The following is a 15271-nucleotide window of genomic DNA, read 5'->3' on the forward strand; positions in this document are numbered from 1 at the left end:
CCCCAAGGACTGGAGATGTGCAAATGTATCCCCAATTCGCAAAGGGGGTTCAAAGGATGACACAAATAATTATAGACCTGTTAGTTTAACTTCTGTTTTGGGGAAAATAATGGATTCACTGGTTAAGGAGGCGATACAGGATCACCTAGACAAGACAGCAGCAGCAATAGTTCAGACACAATATGGGTTTCTTAAGGGGAAGTCTAGTCTGACCAGTTTGATTGGATATTACGATGTGGTCACAAAGGAACTGGATTCCAAAAATAATTTTTATATCATATACTTGGATTTCGGGAAAGCATTTGATACTGTTGCAAATGGAAGAGTGCTGTACAAATTGGAGCAGTATGGCATTAAGGTCAAGTTACTGCAATGGATAAAGGAATGGTTGAGTGGGAGATGGCAGAAAGTGGTAATAAATGGACACTGCGCTACATGGACTAATGTTACTAGCGGAGTCCCCTAGGGTTCGGTGCTGGGCCCATTGTTGTTTTGTGTAGTTATCAGTAATATCGATGAAGGTATATCAGGCTTAATGTCCAAGTTTGCAGATGAAAGAAAGGCTGGCAGGGTTGTTAATGACACTAAAGACAGTATGCTACTGCAACAGGATCTAGAAAAGTTAGGCAGATGGGCTGAGAAGTGGCAACTGAAGTTTAACATTGACAAATGCAAAGTACTGCATATGGGTAGTAGTAAACCAAGGGAAACGTACCAACTCTGTGGTACTACACTGAGGGAGATGGAGAATGAAAAAGACCTGGGGGTAATTGTGCAGTCAGATATGAAGTTCTCTGATCAGTGCCGTGGGCCGCCAAAGCAGGTCACGGAGTTTTGTCAATGATATATACAAATTTTGCTAGCAGAGACAAGCAGATGATTATCCCTTTGTATAAGGCAATGGTCAGGCCACACCTTGAGTACTGTATACAGATGTGGAGGCCTCATTTTAGGAAGGATGTAGAGTTGCTAGAATGAGTACAGAGAAGGGCAACAAGATTGGTGAGAGGAACAAAGGGGGTGCGCTTACGAAGAAAGGCTTAAGTTCTGCAATTTGCAGCATCTGGAGACTAGGCACCTGTGAGATAATCTGATTGAGGTGTATAAATCCTTGAATGGTTTGAGCAGGCTAAATGCTGATGGGAATGGTCTTGGGCAGGACATATAGCTCAAAGACATGATGACAGATGGACTAAGAAAATAACAGAATGCTAAGAGCTAAGAGAAAACCTGGAAGACAACGACGGAGATGGATAGATGAAATTCATGAGTTTGTGGGTAGTAAATGGATGGCCATTTCACAAAACAGAAGGAACTGGAAAGTTGCTAGAGAGGACTGCATCCGGCAGTGGATTGAAAATGGCTGATGATGATGAATGTTGACGGGATACTTCCGCTTGCTCAGACTAAGAACCTGAGGGTGCATAGAATCAAATTGAGGAAAGACAGTTGTAGAATAGATGTACAGAAGTTTGCCTTTAGCCAATGGGTAGTTGATTGCTGGAACAGACTTCCATATGTTGTTGTGGAAATTGATAGCTTCAATAATTTAAGGCTGAACTAGACAAACATTTGGAGTGACCAGATGGGTTAAATGGGAAGGGTTTTTTTTTTTTTTTTTTTTGGCTGATGCAGTATGAGCTTGCTTTCTTCTGCCTCTACTAATGCTTTCATATGCCTCTGCTAATGCTAAATGCTAATCTGGTTGTTCTTCTCTGCACCCATTCCAAGAGATCCATATCTTTTCTTAAAATGAGGTTTAATCATCTGGTTTAACCACAATGGCATAATCACCTCCTTGCCCCTGCTGGCAAAGTTCCTGTATATCATTCAGAGAATCCCAGTGAGCTGTTTAGCAGCCTCTAATGCTTAGAGAACTTTATGTTGGTCTGTACAATTACCTCAAAGTTTTTTGTATTCTCCACCACCACCATGACTGTTGTGCCATCTAATTGGTATGTTTTTCTGGAATTACTGCTACCCATATGCAGTACCTTGCATTTACCCATGGTAAACTTCAATTGCCACTTCTCAGCTCATCTGCCTAATTTAACTAGATTTTTCTGCAGTAGCATACTTTTTGCAATAAAATATAACTGTAATTTTAGGGTATGCAGCAAAATTTTGCTACATACACTAATAACGTTCATTAACTACACTGCCAGTCTTTGTATCAATTGAAAACTTAGACATTATGCTTGATATACCTTCATGAGTATCATTAATAAATATTGAAAATGACAATGGACCCAGAACTGAACTCTTGGAAGACCCCTCACAAAAAGAGCAGTGCTCATTGATAACCACTCTGTCTTTTCCCACTAAACCATCCCTTTATCCAACCTGCCACATTGCTCCAGTCTGTACAGCAGTCTTTCATGTGGAAAACCATATGAAAAGCGTTTTGAAATCTTAGTATACAATGTCAAAATTACTTTGTTTGTATCATGAAGCAATACTATCTGACCAATCAGATTGGTCAGATAATATTGCCTCTTAACACATCCATGCTATGACTGCCATGTAATATAACTGTAACACTGTCCAGATGATCCTGTTATTACTTCTTTAACCAGTAACTCCTATTATTTTCCCTGGAAGAGAAGTCAAGCTAACAGGTCTTCACTCTTTGTGAAATGGAAAGACATTCACACATTTACAGTCCATATTTACAGACCTCCTATGAATCCAAGGATGCTATCAGAGTTATGGCTAAAGGTTTACTTACCTTGTTTGCTGCTTCTTTTAATGTAATTGGATAGATTCTGTCAGCCCCAGGTACCTTATAGCTTCAATCTAAAAACATTGATGTTTTTAGATTAAACTCCATAATAAATACGACAGTTGTTTGATGTCTCTCTTCAGTATGTGCCTTTATTTGTATGAGGATAGTAATGTGGTGCATCTTCTCATACAACCATGTTCCCCCCCCACCACCCTAAATAAAATCTCAGTTCATGTTTGCTTAAAAAGTATGCTGATGCATTTTTAGAATAAATTGTGAGTGGGGAATAACTTCCCATTAAGAAAAGAGCATTGATGAGGCAAATTTTAAATTTAGAAATCAGAAAATTAAAATAATAGTACAGACATATAGTGCAAGGAAGCCATAGGCTTTTGCTGCACCAGCCAAAAAAAATAGATAAAAAGTACAAATTATGAACTTTCCTCCTTGTGTAGGTAACTATCCAGTTGACCTTTAAATTTCTTCAAACCGTCAGCTTAAACTACCTGCGGAGGCAACTCGTTCCAGTAATCAGTGACTCTCTGCTTAAAAGAAAACCTCCTACAATCCCAGGGGCTCACATCTGGTGAGTATGGGCTTGGCACACCTAGGGTTCTTTTTCTTTTTTTCTTCGTGATTCCCTTCTACTTTCTCTCTCTCTCGGTAATTCGGAAATTTTTTTTTTTTAGGCTGGTGCAGCATAAGCCTCAGGCTTCCTTGTACCATATGGCTAATGATAATAATCTAGTCTAAACCTCTTCCACTGTAATTTAAATTTATGGGCCCCTTGTTTTGGAATTCTTTATAACAGCGAAAATTCTGCAATTATTGATTTTCCTCCCCCCTCCCCCGAGCCTTTTAAACTTCAATCAGTCTTTCCTTGTATGGCTGTCCTTTTGCCGATCTCACCATGCAATTCGCCTGTCTTTGGGCTCCTTATAAGAAGCTTAATAACATTTTTGATGTGGTCTCCATACTTGGACACAGTATTCCAAATGCAGTCTTGCAATTGCCTTATACAGTGGGATTATGACCTCCTCATCTCTACAGGATAATGTGAAAAATCATTCACAGGACACCATGGGCCTTCCTAGCCACCTATTTACACTGCTCAGCAAACTTCATATCTGCCTGTATTGTAATTCCCTGATCCCTTTCTTCCTTTACTGTTTTTAGTTTTTATTACACCAAGTGTATAATTTATTTTTTGGTTGCTATTCCCCCAAGTGTAAGACCTTACATTTTGCCGCATTAAAACACAGTCCACTTTTGCTGGATGACTGTTCAAGTCATTCTGAAGGAATGACTCACTTGGCATTTACCATTAACAATTTTCCCACTCTTTACACTTTCTGAAAATTTTGATGTCATGCCCTTATCCCTTTGTCGATGTCATTTTTGAAAATCAGAAACAGCAGTGGTCCAAGAACTGATCCATGGAGGACTACACTTCTGCATTACACCAATCTGAAGAATATCCATTGATTACAACCTTCTGCCCTGCAATCCATCTTAGAATCTTTCCAGTAATCCCATGTTCCAGCTAATACAGTAACTTTTCATGAGGGACTGAGTCAAATGCTAAATCTAAATATACTGTTGAAATTGTTTCCCTGTGTCCAGCTCATGAGTAACTGTTTCAAAATAGTTTACTAGGTTAGATAGATATGATTTTCCCTTAACAAAACCATATTGTGTGTCCTTCAAAATGCCATCTCTTTCTAAATGTCCCTGGATTGCCCTTATTTGTAAGGAACTTGAGAATTACAATAGGAAGAAAGGCTATAGAGAAGAATAAATTAATAATGGAATAATATTAAATTAGGAAAGTTGCTAATCTCTCAAAAAGGCTTAAAGTAAGTTCACGAACAGCAATAACTCTCTTTGTTGTACCATAAGTCAACTGAAACAGAAAACACCCATTTTAAAAATGTTACATGGTGGCTTATAAAATTCTAATGACATCCCAAACACATCTCATTACTTATTGCTCGAATGGCCTTCACTTACAGGTGGAAGTTTTCATCATGTAACCAATGTCCTTAAATGATAACTAAAAGTAGTACATGATTTGGCTTTATATCAGTGAGCTACAATTAGTAACATAAACCACTTCTGGTTTAAGAATGCTTATATGAGAATAGCAAATAAATTAAATTGAGTGTGCTAAATACTAGTGTGTCTTCTAAAATACACTGAGTGATCACTGAATTATGACCACCAACCTAATAACATGTAGGGCTACCGTTCACATGGATAACAGCTGCTATTCTCTTAGGCATTCCACTAGATGTCTGAAGACATCCGTAAAAATCTGCAGCCATGCTGCAAAGCTTTCCACAGTGTCGGAACAGATAAAGGTTGTGTGTCCATATGTCTCACTTCCCATTCCAGCACATCCCACAGGTGTTTGATTGGCTTGAGGTCTGGCAAATCAAATTTGGAGGCCACTCAAGATGGATGATATCTTCCCTCAAACTACTTGTGTATGGTGCAGGCTTAATAACACAGTACATCATCGTCTTGGAACATGCAGGGTGCACATAGTCTCCCAAGAGCTGCCAGTAGACCTCACCATTGAAACTTTGGTCCAAATACACCAGGAGCCCTAGTTCTTGCCAACAAAACATGCCTCATATGAAGCAATCACTGCCATCTGCCTGGATAGTAGGACCCATGTTGCTTGCACCACACATAAAGGCATCTGTCAGCATGTTGCACCAGGTATTTGGAATCATCTGACCAGTGCACTTGTTTCTAGTCCTTCAGAATCCAACCATATGTTGTTGACACTATAGCATTTGTCATCGATGATGATCGGTGGTGAGGAAAGGGTGTCTCTTGGGTTGTCTGCTGTGTGAACATCATATGTTGAAGTGTGCAGTGCATCGTCATTTGGAATATTGTTCTTGCATTCCCCATCTTGTATTGCAGTGACAGCCATCACAGTGTCCTGCCATTCAGCCTGTACAACACACTGCATTCTTTGCATTCCACAAACACCTTACATAATCTTTTACAGTTCTGTCAATGGGAGGTGGTTTGACCCGTTAAATGCCATTCTTTGTACACCTTAACAATAGTGGGTAGTGAGCAACCAGCAAGACATGCCATTTCCAATATGGAAGCACCGACATATGACCTCCCACAGTCATGCCCTTTTGAAACTCCATGATATCTTTACTATGTCCCATAACCACTACTTTATCACTTTTACTTGTATAACCACTTTCACTTGTATAATCTAGCATAGAAAGCAGTTTGGCTTTTTATACTGCAAGATATGCAGCATAGTTCATTACTGATGGGGGTGGTCATAATTAAGTGACCACTGAGTGTATGTTGCATGTGATTCATTATTTTATATCCATGACATTTTATTTCCATGACACCTGTTGCTTTTGAAGTTTTGAATTATTGTGCTGTTCTTGACTGAATATTAAACTTTTCTAATTTATTTTGGTAATGTAAAATTTTTATTGTTGCAGGTAACAGGAGCATCAATTCAGGTTGCTAGTGAAATGCTGCCAAATTCCACAGAAAGGGCAGTTACAGTTTCTGGAACAGCAGAAGCTATCACAAAATGTATATATCAGATCTGTTGTGTGATGATGGAGGTATGAATAAGAGTATATTTAGATACTGATATCAAAAAAAAAAAAAAAAAAAAATATATATATATATATATATATACTTTCTTCATTTATTTCAGTGTTTCCCACTCAATGGGTCTTGACCCAAACTTGGGTTTCCAACACATTTGTAATAGGTTGCATGGAATTCTATATGAAGTGCTGAAAATAATAAATAATAATAACAAATGAAATAATTAAAATATTATATGATAAATTAAATCATAATGTGAGTTACAAAAATCATGAAGACAGTATTTTTTGCCAATTATTTAGGAAGTCTGTATTTCTGTAATGTTACTATCATATTTGGTCACAAATATTGATGAAATATGAACATGATTTCACGTCCTAAAATGGTTGGGAATTGCTAATACATTATATTTTCTCTTAATATATCTTAATAAACTATCATAAGTTTATTAAGTCTGTTAGTTTACAGATACTAATTTAATATTAAAAAAAAAAGAAGATTATATACAAGTACCAAAAAAGATAGCACTGATTGTTACATTGGAAAATATTTTTTCTGCTAGTAACGCAGCATATATAGGAAATTACAGGAACTGCAGATAAAAAAAATGTATGTGCACTTGAAGACTGAAAATGAAGATTAAAAAATAGCAAAAAAAAGAATATTAGTATGTTTAAAGGATACATGGCAAATCAGCATCCTCTGGAAGAATATAACTTGGAACTTTGAAAATGTCACTACACATAGTATTTTATTAGAGAAGAGGCAAAAGTCAAGACAGTAGACATTGCAAGCCATATCAGTCCTGGTAGTGGAGTGAGTGGCTTGTGAGAATTTATTACCTAGTTATTATTTATAGTAGGAAAAGATAACTGTATGGTTGAAAAGTTTATGGAGAAGAATTAGACCTTGGAAGTCAGTTCTCTCCGTGAGGTCTGACCTTCATTTCTAGAAGTACAGAATTTTATACTTTTACAATTTCTCAATTGGGATAGGGGTGGCTTTATAGAATAGCAGACCTGTGTGACATTTTTCGAGAGAGAGTGCTAAATGATATAAAGTTTGAGGGTCTTTATACATAATTGTGATCTTGGGTGTATACACATGACTGTAAAATGAAGGCATGCTGTCTATTGCACCATTTCTCTCTCTCTCTCTCTCTCTCTCTCTCTCTCTCTCTCTCTCTCTCTCTCTCTCTCTCTCTCTCTCTCGGCACTTCTAAAGAAATTTAATTAGAATTTTTCTTTTTTTGTTTAATTTAGTACTTCTCCTTTATGGATGGTGAATTTTTAAAAATTAATGGTTTTAATAAGTAAGAACAGCTATTAGATTTATAAAGCTGTGTGATGTAAAATAGCATCAATTATCTTTATAGTCTCCTCCAAAAGGGGCTACAATACCATACCGTCCAAAGCCTGCAATGCCACCAGTAATTTTTGCAGGGGGCCAAGCATATACAGTACAGGGACAATATGCTATTCCACATCCTGACGTAAGTGTAGCACTGTCCATATCTTTCTTATTACTGGCTTAATTTCTCTTCAGCTAATTTGTCTATTTCTTTCTTTTTATATGGGATGATCAAAAAGTCACTCAACCCATTAAAGATAAAGCATTTATTTATTTATTATACTATATAATTATTATTTTGCATTTTTTTTTTGTAACAAGATAACATGTACAATTGTAAAAGATGTGAAAAATGTTGGAGCACCAACTTCTCTCTTAACAGCTTAACTCTTTTATGCTATGTACAGGAGACAGTTGAAAAGTTACTCAAAATCATGTTTGAAATGTGCTTCTCAGTATTTTGTCACAGTTATTTTTGTCAATATAAAAAACCAGGTATTCCACTCCACCAATTTCATTGTTCATATTCTGTTATTCACATCTTTGTGTTAGCATTGTAACTTGGGCAAAGAGGTAACTTTTGTATCAACCTTTAAAAAAATTCTAAATTCTATTTGAAACATAAATAGTCTTTTTTCTTTTGTTTGTTTTCTTCATCAAAATATTTATCTGGTCCCTCATTAAATTTACACATAAGCTTTCCATCCACACTAAATTAGGTAAGAATTTTTTTATAGTAACTAAATACTTTCTGGCTAAAATAATTCTTAGTTTAGATTTATGTTTAGATCTAACTTATTGATTTTCTTTGAGCCCTTCCCGGCAGGTCAGTTCCCATCTGTCTTTCATTTTCCACACTTGATTATGCTAGGTGAGGGTGGTGGTGGGAAGGATATGAAATTTCTCTGGGGTTTCAATAAATGCTGTGTGTAGACAATCACAGATATAGATGTGCAATTTATATAAATCTGTGAGAGTTTTCAACAGTTAGCAGTAGATGGCATGAATTTATGGCAGGGAAGCAGTGCACAGAAAATGATGACACTGCATATTGATTATATTTCATGTTGTGGCAGCTGGCTTTTCCAAATGAGATCCATGATTAGTTTCAGAAAAATTACTGCTAAGCCATCATCAAGTGATAAGATTATCAGGAACTGGTAGTGCAGATTTCTGAAAATAGACAGCATTCATGATTGGCCAAGAAGCAGCAAACCATTTTTCAGCAAACATTTAAGGTTCTTAAGTTTTTATACAAATGAAGAACCTTGTTCACAGTTCTCAAAAAGTCCCTTGTGAATTGGCAATACAATGTGCAACTGTATACAAAAGGCTGAGGCTACAGGTGTTCAGAGTTCAAATATTATAGCAGTTGCAACCAACAGAATGCCATAGTATCAACAGTTTGCAGAAGACATTGCAATACATTGAAGAAGATTAGCACTAACTGACGAAGATCATGTTTTGGTATGAGGCTACATTCCATGTGACAGGAAGAGTCAACAGATGATACAGTGCAATTTGCATATTTGAGCTAGTTGAATGTTAAACACTGTCAGGGAGCATATCTGAAACATCTCATAGATCAGCATGTAGTGTGGTGTAGTTTTATGCATGATTGTTTAATTGATCCTTTTTTTCTTTTCAACACCTGCAGCAAGACAGGGCTCTTTCCCCTCACTGGGAAGGAGCTGTTCATGAGTATCGCAATTAGAAAATTCCAAGAAGTTGGATTAGCAGAGATTGGACAATTCCATGGCCACACTGCTTGCTAGGCATAACTGCCTTTGACTTCTTCATGTTGGAGGGTGTTATGAACATGGCATATCACACTATAATCAACAGGATTGATGTCCCTATATCACAAGTGCCATAATGATGGCAGATATGATAAATGCCACAACAAGCATGGCAAGAAATCAATTACTGGATGGACATACTCTATGCCACCAATGGTGCTCACATCCGCATGTGCTATGGTGAGCAATGGCATGAGATTTACTGAAATTATAGCAAACTATAAGAACAGGATGTCCACAAATCTCCTTTACAAAACTGAAATGTTTTTTTTTATTATATGAATAAAAAAAAAAGTAAACTGCAGCCATTATCAACCCACTGCAGGATGGAAGCCTCCTCAATGATTCGTGTTGAGGGAAATGGACCATAATTTGCCACACTGGTCCAGTGCGGGTTGGCAGATCGACCATATTTGGTAGTTAAGGGCTTGAACCCTGGTCTACCCAAAGAGCATGTGCTACTGCACCCCCACTCCTGACTCCTCAGCTATGGTGGTATTTATTGTGTAAAAAAAATCTGAAACCACACCCAGGTGGTAGACAATATCTTTGGGTTTTAATTACAGTTGTTTTATGGGCAGCTTTAGTTACTCTGCAGACATTCCACGTGTAATCCAGTTCCTTCCATATTCAGTATAGCATTCCCATCAATACAACCAGTTGCTTCGCAGATGTGTTGTTTAAGTTCCATAATGATTCCTGGCATATGCCTGATTGTTTGTTATTTGGTTTTTAGGAGCATTAGCAACTAAGGCCATATTGCTCCGGGGATATGCGGTGGTCATTCCCTGACCTTTCTGCATCCTCCGTATTTTGTGGTCAAAATACGGAAGATGCATATTTTGACCACAAAATACAGGCTTGAATTAGACCGGGGTCTTTCATGAATACCCAGAGAGTAAAATCTAGAGAAGTCAGATCAAGGATCGTAGAGAGCCACAGAATCAATCCTCTTCTTTCAATCCACTTCCCATTAAACACTGTTCAGGCATGCACAGACTTCTCTGTGGTAATGTGGCAGTACTCTGTCTTGTAAAGTCAAGTCACTACCATTGTCATCCTGCAGGTTGGGACATAAGGAAATTCTGTAACATGTCCAGATACACAGTGCCTGTGATAGTAGCATCTCCAAAGAAGAATGGCCCATACACTTTGTGACAACTTATCATGCCAAAGGCCAAATTCTGCCATAATTACAATTTTGTAATTATGCAGCCATCTACTGCATTGAGTACATTTTCCATTTGGTGAATACAAATTTGAAGATATCCTCTATCACTTGAAAGTGGTTTCAGGTTTGTATCAAATACCCCATTACTCAATAGCATTGTAAAGGCAGTGAACTAGATGCTTTTGTAATAACTGAGAGAAAAGTGGAGGAGAAATTGTTGAAGATAAACATAGAAAGGCACCCGGGCTAGATGGGATCTATCCAGTTATATTAAAGGAGGCAGCAAAGGAAGTAAGCAAACCCTTAGCCATAATTATGGGATCTTCCTTGGACTCATGGGAGGTACTCATGGACTGGAGATGTGTAAATTTGACCATAATTTACAAAGGAGGATCAAATGGTGACACAAGTAATTATAGACCTGTTAATTTAACTTCTGTTCCAGGGAAATTAATGGAGGTACTGGTTAAAGAAGCACTGCAGGATCATCTAGACAAGACTTCAGTTATAGCTCGGACACAGCATGGGTTTGTTAAGGGGAAGTCTTGTCTGACCAATTTGATTGGATACTATGATGTGGTCACAAAGGAACTGGATGCAAAGAATAATTTTGATATCATATATTTGTATCTTAGAAAGGCTTTTGATACTGTTGCACATGGAAGACTGCTGTACAAATTGGAGCAGTGTGGCATTGGAGGCAAATTGCTGCTATGGATAAAGGGATGGTTGAGTGGGAGAAGATAGAGTGGTAATCAATGGACACTGCTCTTCATGGACTAATGTTATTAGTGGAATCCCCCAGAGTTCAGTGTTAGGTCCATTGTTGTTTTCTGTATTTATTAATGATATTGATGATGGTATATCAGGCTTAATGTCTAAGTTTGCAGACGATACGAAGGTTGGCAGGGTTGTTAAGGATATTAATGACAGTGTGCTACTGCAACAGGATCTAGAAAAGTTGAGCAGATGGGCTGAGAGGTGGCAACTGAAGTTTAACATTGACAAATGTAAGTACTGCATAAGGGAAGCAGTAACCCCAGAGTAATGTATCAGTTGTGTGATACTACACTGATGGTGGTAGAGAATGAAAAGGATCTGGGGGTAATTGTGCAGTCAGGTATGAAGTTTTCTGAGCAGTGTAGACAGTCTGCAAGAGTAGCTCATGGAGTCTTGTCAATGATATTCTGGAATTTTTCTAGCAAGGATAAGGAGGTATCCTCTTGTATAAGGCAATGGTCAGGCCACACCCTGAGTACTGTATACAGCAGTCTGGAGGCCTCATTTTAAGAAGGATGTAGAGCTGCTGGAACGAGTACAGAGAAGAGCAACGAGATTAGTGAATGGAACAAAGGGTTGCTCTTATGAGGAAAGGCTTAAGTTTTGCAAATTACAGTGTTTGGTGACTAGGCACATGCAAGGTGATCTGATTGAGGTGTATAAGGCCTTGAATGGTTTGAGCATGCTCAATGCTGAAGGGATTCTTCCTCTTGCTCAGATTAAGAACCTGAGAGGGCATAAATTCAAATTTAGGAAAGACAGTTGTAGGAACAAATTTCCATCTGTCGTTGTAGAAGTTGATAGCTTAAATCAGGGCTCAGTGTTGGGTTCATTATTGTTTTCTGTATTTATAAATGATATTGATGATGGTATATCAAGCTTAATGTCCAAGTTTGCAGATGATACAAAGGTTGGCAGGGTTGTCAAGGACACTACTGACACTATGCTGCTGCAACAGGATCTGGAAAGGTTGAGCAGATGGGCTGAGAGGTGGCAAATGAAGTTTAACATTGACAAATGTAAAGTACTACACATGGGAAAAAGCAACCCCAGAGCAACGTATCAACTCTGTGGTACTACACTGACAGTGGTAGAGAATGAAAGGGACTTGGGGGTGATTGTGCAGGCAGATATGAAGTTCTCTGAGCAGTGCAGACGGGCTGCAAGAGTAGCTCATGGAGTATTGTCAATGATATACAGGAATTTTTCCAGCAGGGATAAGGAGGTGATTATTCCATTGTATAAGGCAATGGTCAGGCCACACCTAGAGTACTGTATACAGGTCTGGAGGCCTCATTTCAAGAAGGATGTAGAGCTGCTGGAACGAGTACAGAGAAGGGCAAAAAGATTAGTGAATGGAACAAAGGGGTGCTCTTACGAAGAAAGGCTTAAGTTTTGCAAATTACAGTGTCTGGAGACTAGGCACCAGCGAGGTGATCTGATAGAGGTGTATAAAGCCTTGAATGGTTTAAGCATGCTCAATGCTGATGGGATTCTTCCTCTAGCTCAGAAAAATCATGTGAGAGGGCATAAATTCAAATTGAGGAAAGACAGATGTAGGATAGACGTGCGGAAATTTGCCTTTAGCCAGCGGGTGGTTGGTTGGTGGAACAGACTGCCATCCCTTGTGGTGGAGGTTGATAGCCTAAATAAGTTTAAGGCTCAGCTGGACAGGTATTTTGAACGAACAGAGGGGTGAAATGGAAATGGGTTTTTTTTTTTTGGCTGATGCTGCATAAGCTTGCTTTCTTGCATCAAATGCCTCTACTAATGCTAATGCTAATGCTAAATCGATTCAAGGCAGAACTAGACAAACATTTGGAGCGAATGGATGGGTGAATTGAAAAGTGTTTTTTTTTTTTTTTTTTTTTTTTTGGCTGATGCTATATAAGCTTGCTTTCTTGCATCATATGCCTTTACTAATGCTAATTATCAGTTCTGTTTTTGTGGTTATCAAAAAACGAGGTAACAGTTTCATTACTTTATACAAACAGCAATGCCATGGAACAAAAGCAAGAATTACCATCTTGGAGTTTAGTAACTTGATTGTGTTATGTTGGGATTATATAACCTCTCTTATCATGTGGAACAGGTATTTCCCTTTCATCATACTTTTATAAGGTTACCACATAATTATCATTTCCCAATGCATTAAAAGCAAAAAGCAGTAGTTCAGATTTCTTGAAAAGCTTTTGGTGCATGTATAGTGAAAAGGGCAAATAAGTCTGCTTCTCAAAAGCGTTTCCCTATCATGATGTCCTCCATGACAGTATAGTGGTTGCCACTTAGCACTCATTTATAAATCATTGATGACTGGAGAAATGTCTAAAAGATTCTTCAACTTAGGCTGTGATTAGCCAATTTTAGGTGGAGGGAGTAGAGTTCCCCTCGAGTTAATCTGGGTTTTTCAGCCCACAAAACATGGAAATCAGCCCATAAACACATTTGTGCAAACATAATATATGGTGCAATATAAACTTAAGTCACTGATATGCCTAAAACCCAACAAAAACAGCAATCCATCATGATAGTAAGCTACGAAAGACATTTCATATTTTGTTGGTTTTGACATGTATGTTATATTTTTATGCTGGTTTTACTTTAATATTTATTATTTTTTTTTTATTTCAGTGTTAAGTAGCATTGATGATATACATGTTATATGTATTTTCAGGACTTAGTTTCTGGGATGCAATAGCCAATACTCTGTAATTAAACAAATCAAGAAATAAAATATAACAAAATAAAATTGAATACTTTTAAAACATATAAATGAAGCAAATAATTCTAAAATGATTTATGGAGGTGTTCATAATTTTTCCATTGCATCATGTGGCACCCATTAATTGCTTATTTTTAATAATTTGGAAGGAATGTTTCAGTGCATTCCTGAAAACTCATGAAAGAATTTGAAAGTGTGTGGAGTGTAATGTCTACCACATTATACTCTGAACTGTAGTTACAAGTGAATCTGAAATCAGTATTCTTCAAATGAAAACTTGAGGGTGTCTTTTCACTCCTTTCCCCCTTACTTTATAAACAAGACAACTCTTACATTATATTGAACATTATGTGGCAAATTCCACTGGCTCAAATGCATTACCACCCCACATTCCAGTCCCAGAGGAACTTAATTAAAAATATGAAATCAGTCTTTCTAATCCTAGGAACAAGCATAATAAATTAAATCTTTAATTAAATTGACAGAATAACAAAAGTAAATAAAACTAGACATTTCAGGAAACTATGTCCTCTTCTGTGAATAAAAGATAACTTCTGTATTAAAACTTGAATATAAAAAAACTGTCAAAAACTGAAAGCAATTTGGCTCTACATGTTGCTACATACAGCAAGACAAAGATATCGGGCAGACAAACTAATTAACACCTTGCATATTATTTATGACCTTAATATGAATGGAAGCCACTGGAGTCTTGGTAAATATTAGTATCTTCATGCCAATGACTTATTGGAAACCTGATACTTAAACTACTTAAAGATTTAGCTGCTTCTTGGCTTAAAAATATTGAACAATTAAATCATGTTTTTAAATTCTTCCCTGTATATATAACCTCAAATGAAATTTCAAAACTAGATCAAATTATTTTCCTCATGCCTTGTCACTTTGGGATAACTTGATTTAATAAGAATCAAGCTTCAAAAGTTTTTTATAGTATTTTATGCACTTTCACACAGTAATCCACATTGCTAAGAAACCATTTTAAGAAACCATTAAGAAACCATCCCACATAATCATCACAAAGAATATGTGGAAATTTAATCATCACACAGAATATCCACACAGTAATCCACATTGCTAAGAAACCATTTTGAGCTATT

General features: G+C 37.2%; 1 protein-coding gene across 1 annotated transcript in view; it reads left to right on the plus strand.

Annotated features, from left to right (window-relative positions):
• LOC150090888 (poly(rC)-binding protein 3-like) overlaps positions 1 to 15271 on the plus strand; it is a 646900-nt gene that overhangs the window by 387789 nt on the left and 243840 nt on the right. Inside the window, 2 exon segments of the mRNA XM_090373382.1 lie at positions 6214 to 6342; positions 7707 to 7823. Of these exon segments, the coding sequence (XP_090229508.1) occupies positions 6214 to 6342; positions 7707 to 7823 (246 nt within the window).

This window comes from Mastigoproctus giganteus, chromosome 1 (genome assembly GCF_048544385.1).
Source record: "Mastigoproctus giganteus isolate SK-2022 chromosome 1, ASM4854438v1, whole genome shotgun sequence".
Taxonomy (NCBI): Eukaryota; Metazoa; Arthropoda; class Arachnida; order Uropygi; family Thelyphonidae; genus Mastigoproctus; species Mastigoproctus giganteus.